General features: G+C 37.1%; 2 protein-coding genes across 4 annotated transcripts in view; one reads left to right on the top strand and one right to left on the bottom strand.

The window, feature by feature from the left end:
• Window positions 1-1,187, top strand: part of phka1b (phosphorylase kinase, alpha 1b (muscle)) — a 54,913-nt gene extending 53,726 nt beyond the window's left edge. The window contains exon 32 of the mRNA XM_056445960.1: window positions 813-1,187. Coding sequence (XP_056301935.1) covers window positions 813-986 — 174 coding nt within the window. The 3' untranslated portion in view covers window positions 987-1,187. The remainder of the gene's footprint in view (window positions 1-812) is intronic.
• A 2,951-nt stretch (window positions 1,188-4,138) lies between these two features.
• Window positions 4,139-17,635, bottom strand: part of wu:fj42b12 (uncharacterized protein LOC100005187 homolog) — a 39,727-nt gene continuing 26,230 nt past the window's right edge. For 2 of the 3 annotated variants that reach the window (XM_056446096.1, XM_056446098.1), the window contains 11 exons: window positions 17,379-17,464; window positions 15,666-15,699; window positions 15,333-15,475; window positions 13,842-13,939; window positions 11,990-12,106; window positions 11,869-11,899; window positions 9,520-9,652; window positions 9,288-9,311; window positions 9,106-9,162; window positions 4,914-5,030; window positions 4,139-4,842 (listed from right to left, as the gene is read on the bottom strand). In XM_056446096.1, the coding sequence (XP_056302071.1) occupies window positions 4,828-4,842; window positions 4,914-5,030; window positions 9,106-9,162; window positions 9,288-9,311; window positions 9,520-9,652; window positions 11,869-11,899; window positions 11,990-12,106; window positions 13,842-13,939; window positions 15,333-15,475; window positions 15,666-15,699; window positions 17,379-17,464 (855 nt within the window). In that variant the 3' untranslated portion in view covers window positions 4,139-4,827. The remainder of the gene's footprint in view (window positions 4,843-4,913; window positions 5,031-9,105; window positions 9,163-9,287; window positions 9,312-9,519; window positions 9,653-11,868; window positions 11,900-11,989; window positions 12,107-13,841; window positions 13,940-15,332; window positions 15,476-15,665; window positions 15,700-17,378; window positions 17,465-17,635) is intronic. The other variant, XM_056446097.1, reaches the window with a different exon arrangement.

The following is a 17,635-nucleotide window of genomic DNA, read 5'->3' as shown; positions in this document are numbered from 1 at the left end:
ACTTGTAATACTGCGTCACGACATTTGTCAATGTAATAAAGCCACAGGTAGTTGGTAGATCTGTGTAAAAGGCCCAACATAGTCTGCAATCCTTGAGGAAACATTGCAATATGTTCTTAATCTGGCCCTGCATACAAATATAACTTGTATAATTTGACCTACAGTAACCTTTAAAATAGTCACCAAATATCCCTCAAAACACTGAAAAAGCATACATTTAATTAATAAATTACATGTAATTTAAATACATTCATAAATTTGATTCACTGAAGCATGTATTACCAAACTACTACTGAAAAAGTTGAACCACGTCAGTGTATGATTCGCACACTAGTATACACTCGGTGTTGTCAAAATCAGCTTTTTAGAGATGGATGTAAATCATCTTTTTCATCCAGATAAAACAACCCTATTTTGCACCACATCATAGGTTTTTGTCCAATAAAACGCTCAGTAATAGCAACAGAAGCTGTATTTGCCTATAGAGATTAGAAAGAGTCATGGACCATAGATATTTATATTAGATGTCACCTACGTTTAGCACAAAAGTTCGTAACACAAATTTATAAAAAACTAAATCTTACCAATGAAATGATCTACCTTTATGCTTTATTTTCTTTATTTGCTCATTACTACACCCGTACACACCGCAAAAGTCCAGCATCTTCACATTGGCTTTAGTCTTGACTAGTGCGGTTGAATGTCATTTGTCCTTGGAGCACTGTACAAATGTGGCGGCGCTATTGACGCATGCTCAGGGTCGGTATATATCTATGGTCAAGGACACTGAAGACTGAATTGTGTTTGTGCAGAAAGAACTAGGAGCTGAAGAAAGTCTCCTTGAGAAGGATCACATGACTGGCATCTGCAGGCTGATCTACGACAGCGCCCCCAGCGGCCGCTTCGGAAGCATGACGTACCTCTCCAAAGCAGTGGCCAGCTATGTTGAAGACTTTCTTCCCAGTGGAGCCTGTGCCCTTCAGTGAGGCTCCAAACTCAAATATAAACGTGTCTGTAGATATTTGTGTTAGAAAATATTAGTGGAAGTGCCTTTTTTCCCCTAAGAAATTGGAAATAAGGTAAAAAGTGTGGTTTTGCTTTGCTATCTTTGCCAATACAAAACGTGATGAAGTCCTGCTACAAATGCATAGCATTGGATGATAAGTTGCACCAAGATTTTGGCTAATTCGCTTAGCCGGAAAGCATCTTTCTTCATTGCTAATTATGTATTCTAATAGTTTTCATTTAAGCTTCATTTGAATATTGTTTAGTTTAAAGGCTTTCTCCAACTGCAAACATTTTTGTGTTTGTGTTTGTAGGTCAGTGCAGATGTTAGCATACCCTGGTTCTCTCAAAAAACAAATATTTTTTGCATTATTTAAAAAAATTAGCAAAGGTTTTTGTTCTTAATACCAATTCACACTGACAGAAGCTGACAAACATGGAAAATCATCAGACTGCAGCAGGTCATTTCTCAGTTACTCTATTGAATTTTGTAACTGCGCTAGGTTCACCTGTTTGCTGTGACATTTGTTTGAGACGCTACCCAACAGGCACAGGATGTCAACAGGACATCAGATTGACGTTGTACCCCAGCCTCGTGGGGACATTTCATTTTGTTTGGAAATGAAAATCGTGTTGACATCAGAACCCAATGTCAGGCCAATGTCAATGTCCAATCTAAAATCAACCAAATATCAACTTCTTATGGTGTTACAGCTTGACATTGTGTGGATGTTACCACTATGATGTCTATCAGACGTTGAATTTTGGTTGCCATACTATTTGGTTGCCATGCTAAATAAATCTCAGTATTTGATGTCAGTATGACGTTGGCTTGATGTTGGATTTTGGTCACTTTCCAACGCAACCTAAAAGAAACCAAATACTGTATGAATGTCATTTCATGTCATTATTGGATGTCAAAATAACGATGTCCTGACATTGACTAGACATTGAATTTTGGTCACCTGATCTCATGATCTAAATCTAACCTAATATTAAAGTCTCATAATGTTGTGTGCCTGCTGGGCTTTGTGTTCACATACTATTTCCTTAAATTAAGAAAACACACAGGATACACTTTCTGCCATCTTAAAAAATTAACCCCACAACTGTAGATTCAGGGTATTCAATGGGCAAAAAAACTCTGACAGGAACAACAGAGCCCTGAATAGCTGCTAACACTGACATGACAACTTGAACAGGTGTTTGTTGCTGTCATCCTCAATCAGTTAGGCTATGGAGTGTTTTCACTTTCCAATTTCATCGGTTACCCATATGCATGGCCATTCTGGAGATACTCAGATGTCAGCAACAGCATTGATTACACTGAATACACAGTTCTGCTTATTTCTGCTGTCTAAACAATGTAAAAATGTGTCAGCTGCTAAATCTAATGTGTAATATTTTAACAAAGTGGATGTAATGAGCTCTATTCTGCTTGAATTTTTGTAACCTTTGGTACTTGAAATGTCTTTTTAGTCTGATCAATTAGTACAGGCCAAAATATTACATTAAATGATCATATTGAAGATCATTAATCAGCAAAATGTGCAAGTTTCTTTTTGTTCTATGATACTGTTTACATTATGCTCTCCAACATGGCTGTCTGATGACACTATAAACAAACTACATAATAGCATGACTTAAGTGTTTCAATCACTAATCTTCCTCCAGTTTTCAAAAACATTGAAAGATTGAGCTTACAAGCAACAAGGTTTATAAGTGAACTTGATAGTATATGAGTTTGGCATGATAATGTAATCTATAAGCCCTCTGTTGCCCCATTTAGCCACTAGAATAAAAGTCTCAACTTATTTTCAAAGTTTCTACCTCCAAGAAAAGACCAAATAACTTGCTTGTGCTAGCTACGTTTTAAAGTAAATCGCTCTCTAGCTGTAATAAAAATTATGACAATGTTGTGTTTTGTGCATCCTCATGAATTTGCGTCGCAAATCAAAACGCATGACTGCTGCAGTTCAATGTGTGGACTTCTTAAATGGTCTCTTACCAACTATTTGTTTTTACATTTTTACTATTACATATTTGGAACATGATTAACGGTCTATTTGAGCTGCACACTTTAGCAGTGCACGTTTTCTATGATTGAACAATAGTTGAGCTATAATAATGCAGCACTCTACAAAACTAACCACACAAATCCCAAATTTATGTGTAGATGAAACTGTAGGGGTACTATTTTAATTATTTCTCTGGGTGATAATTAGTTGTATAGGTTGGAAGGCGGGGTAGTCATTTCCAACCAAAATACCCACTAACATCAGGAGTTTCATTCATTCATTCATCTTCTTTTCGGCTTAGTCCCTTTATTAATGCAGGGTCGCCCCAGCGAAATGAACCGCCAACTTATCCAGCACACGTTTTACACAGCAGATGCCATTCCAGCCGCAACCCATCTCTGGGAGACATCCATACACACTCCCTCGCACTCATACACTACGGACAATTTTAGCCTACAAAATTCACCTGTACCACATGTCTTTGGACTGTGGGGGAAACCAGAGCACCAGGAGGAAACCCACGCGAACGCAGGGAGAACATGCAAACTCCACACAGAAACGCCAGCTGACCCAGCCGAGGCTCGAACCAGAGACCTTTTTGCTGTGAAGCGACAGCACTACCTACTGCGACACTGCGTCGCCACAACTGCAAGATATATTTTAAAAATTGTTTGGCCTGGAAAAAATTTGTTGTGTTCCAAAGCCTGAAAATAAGGACTGCACAATGGACATTATAAATTTAAAACATCTTAAATACAAATTATAAACATGTATTTAATATCTAAAGATTGATGTCTGATAGACATTTTGTAGACACTAATAAATAAACCTTACAGATGTAAACACAAACATCAAATATACATCTCCATGATGTACATGTGCTGAAATGCTTTTTAATCCCGGCAAACTAGACCGGGGTTTCTCAAACTCGGTCCTGGAGGGCCGGTGTCCCGCAAAGTTTAGTTCCAACCCCAATTAGACCCACCTGGGCTTAAAATAGCAAAAGTTTTGTAGCAAAGGGATTGAATGAGTTCATTCAATAATGTCTATAATATCCCACCATTGCATGAAGATATAACGGTCGATTAAATTTTAAATAAACTGTATCACTTCCATACAGAAACATACTGCAGTATTTGACTTTAATCCAAACAGCCATACCTTACCATACCTGAATGAGGCATTACAAGTCATGTAGAAACAAATCGAACTTTTAAGGTGAAATCCAAAATGTCTGAAGGGACGAGACAAATGTACGAAAAAGTGACCTGTACACATTTCTTCAAGACTCAAGAAATCGAGATGCCAGCCGCTGTGGCACAATCAACATTGACAGTGGTTTGATTTCGAAACACTATTCAGGCAATGTGCATACAAAACCGTGGCTTGGTTTTAGACATTATAAACATTGATTCAAGTGTGCACAATTACAACAATCACTTTTCCAAACGGGGGAGGAGGAGGGGCTTGACATCATGACAACTTTTCATTCCACTGCAATTCACTGTACACTGTCATTCCGCTTGCATCAGCCAGTGACATCATCAAAGAGGGCTGCCTAAAAACACTAGATTTCGACACTTAGAAATTAAAGGTAACATGTAAAATGACGGAGGACTGTTTTGTATGAAGGGGGGTTATGTTACAAACACACAGATTAAGAGGCGGGGGGGATGCTGCATGAACATCTTCAATCTCTTCAAGCCATTTGAACCATTTCTCATGTCTGCTTTGCCATTTTTGGTTTTGGATTGGTTGATGTTTTTCCTCGGGCGTATATGTCAGTTCATCATGCTCCTCAGTGCTACATGAAGTGCATCTGGAAGAGAGGGATCGTGTTATCGCAGAGTACAGAGGAACAGCCTGTAGATGTAGGTAAATGTACAGTACCTGAGCTCCAGGGATTGGGGTGAAAGGGTTGGTGGTGCGGAGGATGGGCTGGTTATATATCACAGGCTGAGGCGCCATCAGGGGCACTGACCCCATCTGGCCCACAGGAGGAGGAATCTACAGAGCAGTGGAAATTCAGCGTGAGTTTCAGAGGGATCTGGTGTTAAGACGTGCATAAGTAGTCAATACTACATGCAGGTTGTTGGAAATTTGTAATTTCAGTCTCTGTCTGGGTCACGGCACCAAGTTTCAAAACCCAAGCCAGGAAACTCATTTCAAGCTAAATTCTTTATTGAGAATGCCTTGATTGTTCTGCAGTCAAACAGCATCTTCAAATTAGTCTACAAGTGTCTCTTAGGCCCAATCCCAAATCTATTTTTTGTACCCCTACCCCTTTTCCTTCCCCTTCTTGTTGGCCCCTGAAACAGAGTGTGAAGGGGAAGGGCTTCAAAATAATGGGACAGCACTACAGCACCTGCACACGTCATCATATGTCATCGTGATCTCTTACTACATATAAGATATACAATCACGACTGCTGTAATTATTCCAGTTGCTTTATTTTTTATATTTATCTTCAGGAAATCACTAATGGCAACAATATCATGTTATCTTAACAATATAACGTGGCAATAAGATCAGAACTGTACTGTGCATTTACACCATGGCCATATTCATCTATGTAAACACACGAAAACATTATACCAGACACTGTATAAAGGTAATTCTAGATAATGTCACCAGACTTTTCTGTGTCATCGAGTGACAGATGTGAAAGTATGTTGTGGGACTGCTATACAGGAGTTATTATTATGATTTATAGATAGCGAAATTTAGCATTTAAATAGCATGACGGTAAAACAAGAACACCGTTATGAATGTATTAAAACATTTGCTTGTTTGTTGTAAAAATTCATAATAATGACAAAAAAAAATACTAATTTGAGCATCTTCTGACTTCCGTCTGCAGACATGCTGCCGTTGTAGATGGTGTATTCTGGAAATTTTTGTACCCCTTGGTTTCGAGTGTGGTCCTGAAAAATCTAGCCCTTCCCCTTAGCCCTACGTCTTCAAACTAAAGAGAATTGGGTGGTAAAATGAGTGGTAGAGGCAAGTGGAAGGGGCTAAGGGGTAGAATTGGGATTGGGCCTTAGAGTCTGAGTCTAATTATATATGTTTGAGGGGCAGTGTTAATGTGAAGGTGGTTAAACAAGTCATGCAAATGTGGTAGATAGTTCCAGAACCTGTACAGACACTGAAGTGTAATCAACAAAAGAGTTTCTTTAGCCTGAATGCTTCCCGAAGACAAAGGCACAATCATGCAATGCAAGACCCTGGTTGCATTAATTTGGGATCTGCCAATGCTCAGGAAGGTAAAAGGTATATTGTCTCTCACGCCTGGGCTGTTATAGTTTTGAATGAAATAACATTTAAAAAAACAACAAATATAACGTTTTAGATTATATTATAAATTATTAATATATATATATATATATATATATATATATATATATATATATATATATATATATATATATATATATATATATATATATATATATATCTCATTATTAATTTGAAACTAGATTATTTAAATGTATATTCCCACAAAGTGTAAACAGTGTCTTAGTGTCTTAAAGTGGGCCTGCACAGTGCAATTTTTGCTGTCGTAAAAGCTAGTAGTTTTTTTTCACATTCGGGAGAACAAGTCAGGTGGAAATCATTGATGTGAGAGGAAGTTATGGGCTGAGCCAAGGGGCTTACAAGCTCAAAATGATTTTCATGTTGGCTTGAGTTTGAGAGATGTTTGAATGAGCCAATCTGTCGATCTATGTGAAGGTGACCAATCAGAAGGATAAACACTGATGAGCGAGCGCTGTGTGATGTTTCACATATGATAGGGTCACCAGAGATGATAGTTTACCACAGACTAGGCTTTAGAATTGTTTAAAATTATAGATGATGACCAGGTTACCCAGTGCTATAAAAGAACCTATAGCAAACTTTCAGGGCTTTTATCATTATTAAGCTCTTATGAAAGAGAGAGAAAGAGCAAGAGAGTGAAAGACAGAGTGGCTCAAAGCAATGCATTTCTGTCCATGTTTTTGAAGTGTAATTTAATGCGATTGCTTCAGAATTTGCCAGATTTGCTGGAATTGATTGTCGCAAACCATTATGTGTGGATATATATGAATGTCCGACCATCAGAATTCACACGGTGTATGCCCATCTGTAAAAGCTTTTAGTGTCTATTTTTTACCACTTCCAGTGATAGTTGATTATGCAATTAACTAGATTGCCTTTGTAGTGTAGGCCAGAGGTTGTGTTGAAGGAATATCTGTTAGTGACAGAAAATCTGAAGGCTGTCCATTTTTAGAGTACACATCACAGATTACATTTGATGTTGATCTACTGTACACTGAAAAAAGTGTTGCATGCAAAACTGTTGCAAACAATTTATTTGTGTTGAATTTAAACAAACAAATTAAATTGAATAATGTTCAACTTAATTTGTTTGTTTAAATTCGGCCCAAATAAATTGTTTACAACCACTTAACGTAAAATAATTGAGTAAATCCAAGGAATCATCTTTGAATAATTCTTTTCAGTGTAACAGCGGCACCATCCCAAATTGTTTTCATTTTTTTAGAATAAACTACATACATTTTTTTGCTGCTTGTTCAAAGTACTTATTTAATATCAGCTGAAACAACACAATTCTTGAGTTGTTTTGGAACTTAATTGTTTTATGTTCAATTCACTGAAATTTGTTACATTAACTTAATCGGTTTGTGTTGGGACAACATAAATGATTTGTGTGGAACCCTTTGTTTACAGTCTAGTAAAACATTTAGTTCAGCTTGTGTAAAATGTGTGGTCAGTACATTTGAACTCTCTAAACACAATATAATTTTGTTCCTTTTTACAGTTGTATGTGTGAGGCTTTTTTAAAGCATCCCTAAAGAAAACACACAGGATGTACTTTCTGCGGTCTTGGTTTCCTTGAATTTGTGAAGTGGCCTTTTCGCAGAGTATTTTGGTTTTATTTTATCTTGTTTGGAGTTGGCAAATTCATTCCTTTTATATAAATAACTTGATAGTGTTTTCCATTCTCAGATGTGCTGCATATTAGTGAAGTATAGTCAGCTATTTAAACATTAAACCAAACCTCTGGAAAATTTAAAGACTCTTAGACATTCTGATTTAACCATTTATCGGGTGAAGAATCGTATAATTATGATAACTTCATTAACATTGATTACAATATACATTTTTTTAAGTTATAAATTTCCAACATAATCTCACAGCAATTCGTACTTTTTGATTTAGTGGCTAATTCATATGAATTCATACGATTTAATTTGTACAATTTAGTACGATTTGATTATCCACCAATGACGGTTGGTTTAGGGGCGGGGTTGGGTGCCATGCCTCCTTTTTAAAATCGTACATTTTCTTAAGCCTATATGCTAATTATATAGACAATATTTTTTTAAAGAAAACAAAAGCTATGAAAAGTAAATCTTTTAAGTAAAAAAGCAATAATAATAGAAAAATGCTAATTTACTTGTTATCGAATCAACCAAAATGCATCTTGATATCATATTCAAAACTTTTAAACTGATTTTTGGGGAGGTAAGACTAAGAGCTTTGAAAGAAACTATGACATTACTTTATTTTGACGGTTCATTCACTTAAAGAACTGACGTTTGGTGTTTGTTTAAACTTCTTTTTTAAAATTAGTTGAAACAACACAATTTCAAGGTTGTTTTTAGGACAACTTATTTGTTTTATGTTTAATCCACTTTAATACTTGTAGAGCCCAGTGTAATAATACTACTAAGAATAACATTCATTCATTAATTTTCTTTTCAGCTTAGTCCCTTTATTAATCAGGGGTCGCCACAACGGAATGAACCGCCAACTTATCCAGCGGATGCCATTCCAGCTGCAACCCAACACTGGGAAACACCCATATACTCTTGCATTCACACATACACTATACACTATACACATACACTATACACTGAAAACATGCAAACTCCACACAGAAATGCCAACTGACCCTGCCGGGGCTTGAACCAGTGACCTTTTTGCTGTGAGGCAATCATGCTACCTACTGCGCCACTATGACACCCTAATAATAATAATAATAACAACACTGAGCGTTATTAAACTGAGAAACACTTACCATCCCATACACAGGCACTTGGGGGGTTGTCATCGGAAATGCAACTGGAGCTGGTGCCTGAGAGAGAGCGACATTAAAAAAATAGTCAGTAATAAGCAGACAGACATACTTGTAACTGCTTTATTTGAATACTTCTTTAAATTGACTTGATTCAATCGTGTTTATGTACAAGCAGGACTTACATAGCCAGTATAAATCATTCCATTCTGTATCATTCCAAAAGCATGCAGAAGAGAGAAAGACAGAGACATTACTAACAATCACACAAAACCAACAGCGTATTTGGTGTCGTATATAAGTGCACAGGCCAGGTTGCTACGATTGGGAAAAGCATACATATTGTACTCAAAACATGTGAGCAGACTGAAATGTCCTAACAGGCGCATGCCTTGAGAAATGAGGCGTTTTCCATACCATCTGTGGCATCGGTATGGGAGCAGGGGCCAGGTGTGTGTGGCTCCAGGGAGCCGTGCCGTTCATAGCTTTAGTCTGCCAGTGAGAGCCTCCAGACGATTTCTTCTCCAAATGAGTCCACTGAACTTCAGGCCTGAAAATAACAGATCCCTATGTCGGACCCTTACTTCATATCAACTGTTCAGGTTGTCGTCAAAGCTTTAAAGGGGGCCTATTATGCACCTTTTATCCAAAAAAGTGTGTCGCTAAAGTGTGTATCTGAAGATTCAGCTCAAAAATACCCCACATATAATGTTTTATAACTCTTTGAAACGGCCCCTTTTAGGCTTTGATCCTAGTTGGGACATTTTGGTGACTGTCGCTTTAAATTCAAATGAGACTGTGCCCATTCAAATCAGGGCGGAGCTACAAATGCCGATTCAAAAACAACTATACCGGTCTATGCTAATGAGGGAAAGATCGTCACTACTGGGTGGGGCTTTCCCCCTCTGATGACACGTACAAATGGAGAATGTCAATCAAAGTGTTTCTGCAGAAGTTTTTTATCAATAATATTAATAATTATTAAAAACAAATAATTTTATTTTAAAATTATTATTTAATTTTAAATAATTAAAAATAAAGATTATTAATTTTTTATTATTAGATGTCAGGATTCTGTCACTTAAGTCTTGTTAACTCTTGTTTTGATAGCAGGACACTAGTCCTGTCTTGTCTAGTATGTGGTGCTCGGCTTGAGTTTTCTCGGGTCGAACACTCATATTTCCTGTCATTGGCTGTCTTCGTCTTTGTATGAGCGCTGTCTTGGCTGTTCTCGGGCCTGGCGTGCTTGGGATGTGTGTTTGTGTTTGCCTCAGTCTAGTTGGTTTCGGTTGGCGCTGGGATTTTCATTTGTTTTATCATTTATCGTGTGCTCGTGTCTTGCATTCTGTTTGCATTCATTTTCTTTTCGGCTTAGTCCCTTATAAAGCTAAGGTCGCTACAGCAGAATGAACTGCCAACTTATCCAGCACATGTTTTACACAGCGGATGCCCTTCCAGCTGCAACCCATTACTGAGAAACATCCACACACACTCACCCACATACATGACGGACAATTTAGCCTGCCCAATTCACCTGTAGCGCATGTCTTTGGACTTGTGGGGGAAACCTGAGCACCTGAAGAAAACCCACGCAAACACGGGGAGAACATGCAAACTCCACACAGACAAGTCAACTGACCCAGCCGAGGCTCGAACTAGCAACCTTTTTGCTGTGAGGCGAACATGCTACCCAGCGCCACCATGAAACAAATTTCATTGAAGAATGAATATTAGAGGTGAAAATAAGTGCGTTCAGGGCCAAAACAAAACCATTACCACAGATTTTGTGTCTATAAATAAATCTTGGTTACTTTTTGTCATTTTGATTAGTGTTTTATTAATTGATTTATTCATGAAATTGGCATGGGTTAAATAAAAACTTTACTTGAGCATATAGCAGCAGCCAATAACATAACATTGTAATTTTACCTGCCGTGCTACTGTAAGACGTTTATCCGCAAATAGTATCCAATCCACTCCAAATTCACACACATATACTATTATAGCACAGCAAACTTGACATTGCAGGCAGATCATCTTTAAAACAAAAATGCAAAAAGGTTTGCCTTACGGGAATTTGAAAATGAAAGCAAGCTTCATCCCACAGCGCTATTTATAATAGCCTAGAGTGTTTGTGCTTGCGAAATTAAAAGCAAAAGCGTAAAACGTGTAAACACTCATTCAAAGCGGGCGCCTTCGGTGTTCATCATGCTCGAGAATGAGCATTATAACTGTAGAATGTATCTGCTTCATTCAGTAGGGTTTGAAAGAACAGACTCGACTCAGGGAGTCGATTCCTGACCTGGAGTAGATTACAGTACTAGGTCCATTGAGAGTCAAGGAATCGACTCTTTTGGAGTAGACTCCCCATCCCTAACTCAAAGGTTTGAGGCAGTGAAAAATCCTGTTCACCTGTTAATTAATTATTTGTCCTTTATAGTCTCCTCATGTCTGCTGTCCTGTGCTAGTTTGTTGTCGCAAATTGTCTTGTCAAGCTCTGCCTTTTCCCACCAGCCCAGTCAAGTTTGTTTGTTTGTTAATGTTTTCCCCTTTGGGGTAGTTTTTGATGTCTTTTTGTGTTATAATAATCCCATGCTTTTGTCCTGCATTTGAGTCCTCTTCCCTCCTGAAACCTGACATTAGAAGCTGGTTAAATTCACAGACCTTTGCCACACAACTGTGTTTAAACCCCTTATAACAGTGATTTTTGCATAATAGGTCCCTTTTAAGATATCATTTACTTTGTTTGGTAAATCGAACCCTTACTTTTTGGCCGGGGGTCCTCCAAAATGTAAATCTACGACAAATAAAATGAATCATTATGAGCACAGCATATGTTGTTTAATTGCCATAGAAACTAAATCACTGAGACGGCTGAAAGACTCACTGCCCACAAGATTGGCCAAGGACGAGTCCAGATCATTAGTAAGTAATTTTCCTCCATTGTAGAACTGTGTGCCTTGACTTTGGACCTGCGTGGAGAGGGTGGGTTTCAAAAGTGCTCCTACGTGAAAACCCATCTGGAAGACACAAAAGGAAGACACGAGTCAGATATTTTGTATTATTAAAGCTGATAAAATCCCAGTTTAAAGTGAAGAGAAAATACTGTGTAAAAGGCTCAGTTTCCATATTTGGATTTAATTTAGTTTTTATTTTATTTGGGTAGTAATGCAGACTGATTGGTTTATTTGATTCATTAAAAGAATCAAAGAGTCATTTGTTTCAGGGTTAGGTTTGGTTAGGCACTTTTTACAGTCTATGGGCACTGGTCATGCTGCGAGTTTCTGATTCACAAAACAGATCGGGTTCATAAGAGTCATACTGTATATTTGTCAGACTACACTGGTCAAACTGCAAGTTTTTATTGACTTTTATTCACCTTTGATTCAGGGAAAAGATCTGGCTCTTAAGACTTTTTTTAAACAGACTACTTTGGACGTAATCCATGTGTTTAATCATATAACAAAGATATTGTTCATAAGAGGTATTTATTCATGACTACACTGGTCAAACATGCTAATAATTTGTGTTTGAATCACAGTTTTTGGCTACGTTCACACTACAAGGAGTGCTCAAATCAGATTTTTTCTCAAATCAGATTTTTTTGCATAACTTTTCACATTGTTGTTATAACTGTGGCCAATATCAGATGCGATGACGCCGGTGAGAATTGGTTCATTAGAGTCACTTATTTGTGAATCAGACTGTACTCAGGCTACACTGCTCAAACGTTTTTTTTCATTCACTAAAATATCAGGTTTATAAGAGCCACTTATACTTGACTATACTGGTCAAGCTGTATATATTTAATTCAACAAAAGAACTGGTTCATAAGAGTCATTTATATGTGAATCTGACTACACTAATGTAGCATATTTTTCATTCATTCATTCAGTTTTCTTCAGCTTAGTCCCTTATTTTCAGGGTTCGCCACAGCGGAATGAACCATCAACTATTCTAGTATATGCTTTACACAGTGGATGCCCTTCCAGCCCCAACCCAGTACTGGGAAACACCTATTGACTCTTGCACTCACTCACACACTACAGCCAATTTTGTTTACCCAGTTTACCTATAGCACGTCTTTGGACTGTGGATGAACCTGGATCACCTGGAGGAAATCCATGTGAACATGGGGAGAACATGCAAACTCCACATAGAAATGCCAACTGGCCCAGCTGGGACTTAAACCAGCAACCTTCTTACTGTGAGGCGGCAGTGCTAACCACTGAGCCACCATGCTGCCTGGCATATTTTTGATTGACTAAATTGAATTAGTTCCTTGCAGGCATTAGTGCACAACTCAAATAACACTGCTCACACTGTATGTTTTTTTTATCACTATAAAGATATGGTTCCTGAGAACAATTTTACTTGTTTTTGAATCAGGCTACACTGGCCATTCGGTATATTTTTGATAATAAAAAATAAATGTCGCAAAAAAGTCTAATATGAGTGTTTTTGGGAGAAAATATCCCTTTCTCTGACATGTCAAAGACCAAGGCAGAAATAGTTTGAGAACAGCTTCATTTTGATGTCGCTAAGAGTCTAAAAACTACATATTTCACTTGACAATATGTAAAATACTCACCAGATTGAGTTCCACACCAGTGCAGAATGTGCCATTGAATAAGAAAACAGAGCAAGACATAAGAAAGAGCAAGGCTAACACTCCATTAAAGATGAATGCTAAAACAAACTGAATATACAAATGAAGAGTTTTGTGCCAATGCGATTACCTCCCCAGCTGTTGTTGCTGGCTGGTAGGGTGTTTGTCTGCGCAGGGGTGCTGGAATTATGTTGGAGATCGAAATGGTCATTGGTGAAGTTGTGCACACTGTTCAAGATAAAATGGAAAATACAATTATAATGACTATACAAGTAGTTTCCATTCGCTTTGAAAACATCTTTTAACATTACTAACATGTTTCTAGCATGGTTAGAACATCGTTAGCATAAATTAGTGGTTTATTGTTGGTAACAATAAACCACTAACATGAAATTGCATGGTACTGTAGGAATATTGCTAACATGTTTATGACATGTTTTATCACATGGTTAACATTTTTAAACTTGTTAGCGGGACTTACCATATTTAACATTGTTAGCATATGGCTACAGTAATATTTTTATATTTACTAGCATGTTTTCAAGTTGCTAACATGGCTTAGCACATTGATACCATGCTGCAAATGTGATTTAGAACAATGTTGTGTGTTTAACACACTGCTAACATTATTAGCACACTTCTTAAATCAATTAGCCTCATACTAACGTGCTTTATCATGTCCTTGGGGATATGCTAAGCTTTGCTAGTGAAGTTAACATGTTGGTTGCATGGTGGGAATATTGCTAGCATGTTTATGACATGTTTTACCACACGGTTAACATTTTGAACTTGTTACGGGACTTACCATGTTTAACATTGTTGCATAGCTATCGTAGGCTATGCTTAATAACATGTTTTCATGTTGCTAACATGGCTTAGCACATATGCTAATATGATTTAGAGCAATGTTGGTGTGTTTTAACACACTGCTAACATTATTAGCACACTTCTTTAATCAATTAGCCTCATACTAACATGCTTTATCATGTCCTTGGGCATATGCTAAGCTTTGCTAGTGAAGTTAACATGTTGGTTGCATGGTGGGAATATTGCTAGCATGTTTATGACATGTTTTACCACACGGTTAACATTTTGAACTTGTTACGGAACTTACCATGTTTAACATTGTTGCATAGCTATAGTAGGCTATGATTAATAACATGTTTTCATGTTGCTAACATGGCTTAGCACATATGCTAATATGATTTAGAGCAATGTTGGTATGTTTTAACACACTGCTAACATTATTAGCACACTTCTTTAATCAATTAGCCTGATACTAACGTGCTTTATCATGTCCTTGGGGATCTGCTAAGCTTTACTAGAGAAGTACTTTATTTGTGTAAAGGTTTTCATCCTTTCACCCTCAGTTTTCATTTTTATCTTGCATTTAATTGAAGTCTGATCAGTTAGATATAGCAGACTGAGCAGGATGTCTGAGTTTAGTGGATGTATCTTAAAAACTCTTGGAGGAGAGATATTTTAAAATTTACTGTCTGAACAAGAAGTGACTTTAATGGTAGTTCAACAAGCATAATAAATGCTAATGAAATAACACAAAACAAAGGTATTTTATACTGAAAGACCCCTCATACAGTTAAGGAAAGCCGGCTTCATGTACCCGTTTGTGACGGTTAGATCAGGTGGACTGGACAGAAGCTCGGTGGCACCACTGCTGGTGCAGCTACTGTTGGCACTGCCCACAGACTGCCCACTGGGAGATACTGTTGGCGTCTGCATGCCAATGTCTTTGAGCTGAACAGCCTGCAGAATGGAAATAACAGCATAAACCTGTTCAACTGACACCGAATGTTTCAGGGAAAACCTAATTGTTTGGATAAAAGTATGCTAAAAGGAAGGACTTTGAAAATACATTTCATGCTGTTGTGAAGTCTGCGCTCATTAACAATTTGAGAGAGATATGAAGCGACAAATGAATCACATCTCCTCTTACCTTTGCAGGCTGTAGTCTGTCACCCTCCACCTCCCTATGAATGCAAAAAGAGGATGATTTACTGGAGCATCTGATCGCAGACAACACGCAAACAGAAACAACCAAATCAAATGTTTCAATGTTTACATTATGACGATCTGTAAAAACTGTACTATGAAAACCAGAATCACTATGGCAACTGTGATTAGCATGCCATGCCCATTCAAACTGGCACCTGATTTTTCATTCAATGAAACTGATAGCTTGTTTGTATCATGGCAACACATAGCTAACCTGAATCAATACTATGTATGATCAAACATTTTTAGTTTGTTGTCAGTATTTTGCTAACGTGAAATAGCATGGTAGTAATAATGTTAGCATGTTTTACCACATGGTTATTTGACAATTTTAACTTGTTAGCAGGACTTACAATGATTAACATCGTTATTGATATAGCATGATTTACCAGCATCTAGTTTCATGAAGCTAAAGTGACTTAGTACATTAGTACCATGTTTTTTTAGTACATTGTTAGTATTTTGGCGGTTCATTCCACTGTGGTGACCCAAGATTAATAAGGGAACTAAGTGGATAGCACAATTTTCTAGCACATATTTTTATGAAGATAACATGACTTAGTACATTAATTATGTTTCTTAATATGTCAATAGTATGTTGCTAACAAGAAATAGCATAGTAGGAATATTGCTTGCATGTTTATGGCATGTTTTACCACATGATTATTTAACATTTTAACTTTTTAGCAGGACATAGGCTACTATGTTTAATATCATTAGCATATTGCTATATCATGTTTTTCTAGCACATATTTTCATGAAGCTAACATCACAGAACATTAGTGTTTCTTAGTAAGCCAATAGTATTTTGCTAACATAAAAATAGCATAGTAGGAATATTGCTAGCATGTTTATGGCATGTTTTACCACATACTTAACATTTTTTAACTTGTTGCTAGCAGGACTTACCATGTTTAACATTAATAATATATTGATATAGCACGATTTACTAGCATCTAGTTTTATGAAGCTAACATGACAGTATTAATACAATGTTTCTTAGTATGTCAATAGTATTTTGCATAAATAACATAAAATAGCATGGTAGGAATATTGTTAGCATGTTTATGGCATGTTTTACCACATGGTTATTTAACATTTTTAACTTGTTACCAGGACTTACCATGTTCAGCATCAATAGCATATTGATATAGCATGATTTACTGGCATGTACTTAAGGAAGCTAACATGACTTAGCACATTTGTACCATGTTTCTTAGTATGTTGTTAGTATTTTGCTAACATGAAATAGCATGGTAAGAATATTACTAGCATGTTTATGGCACGTTTTACCACATGATTATTTAATATTTTTACTTGTTGCTAGCAGTACTTACCTTGTTTAACATCATTAATATATTGCTATAGCATGATTTACTAACATGTAATTTGATGTTTCTAACATGACTTAGCACATTGATACCATGTTGCTAACATTAAAATGATAATTTGGCTTAATTTAATTAATCGTCTTGTCATCCAAGATGTCAGTTTTTTCCTCCGGTGGAACATCCAAATATAAAATATGACTCTCCAGGTCAGAGTGGACTGTAAATGCAGTAAAAGGTAAGTGCTCCTTTTCATCATCTTCATCATCCCGACATTCCTATTTGTCATTGACCCGTATAGCGAATCCCATGATGAATTCAAGTACCTGCTAACAGTAGAGGCGTCTTTCATTTTCTTTCCCTCCAGAGAAGCCAGATGTTGTTCGAGAGCTTCTAAGAGACTGCTGGGAGCCTGATGGTGAGGTTGAGAAGGATGAGGCAACACAGGTTTTAGCCCACACAACAAAATGGCTCTCAGCAGCAGCAGCAAATCATTAAAACACACAAACACACACACACACACACACACACACACACATTCAAACATTTGCACCTATTATTAATAAAATAAGCAATTAATGCA

The sequence above is a fragment of the Danio aesculapii genome, chromosome 21 (genome assembly GCF_903798145.1).
Source record: "Danio aesculapii chromosome 21, fDanAes4.1, whole genome shotgun sequence".
Taxonomy (NCBI): Eukaryota; Metazoa; Chordata; class Actinopteri; order Cypriniformes; family Danionidae; genus Danio; species Danio aesculapii.
This window is presented reverse-complemented; position numbering and strand designations above follow the sequence as displayed.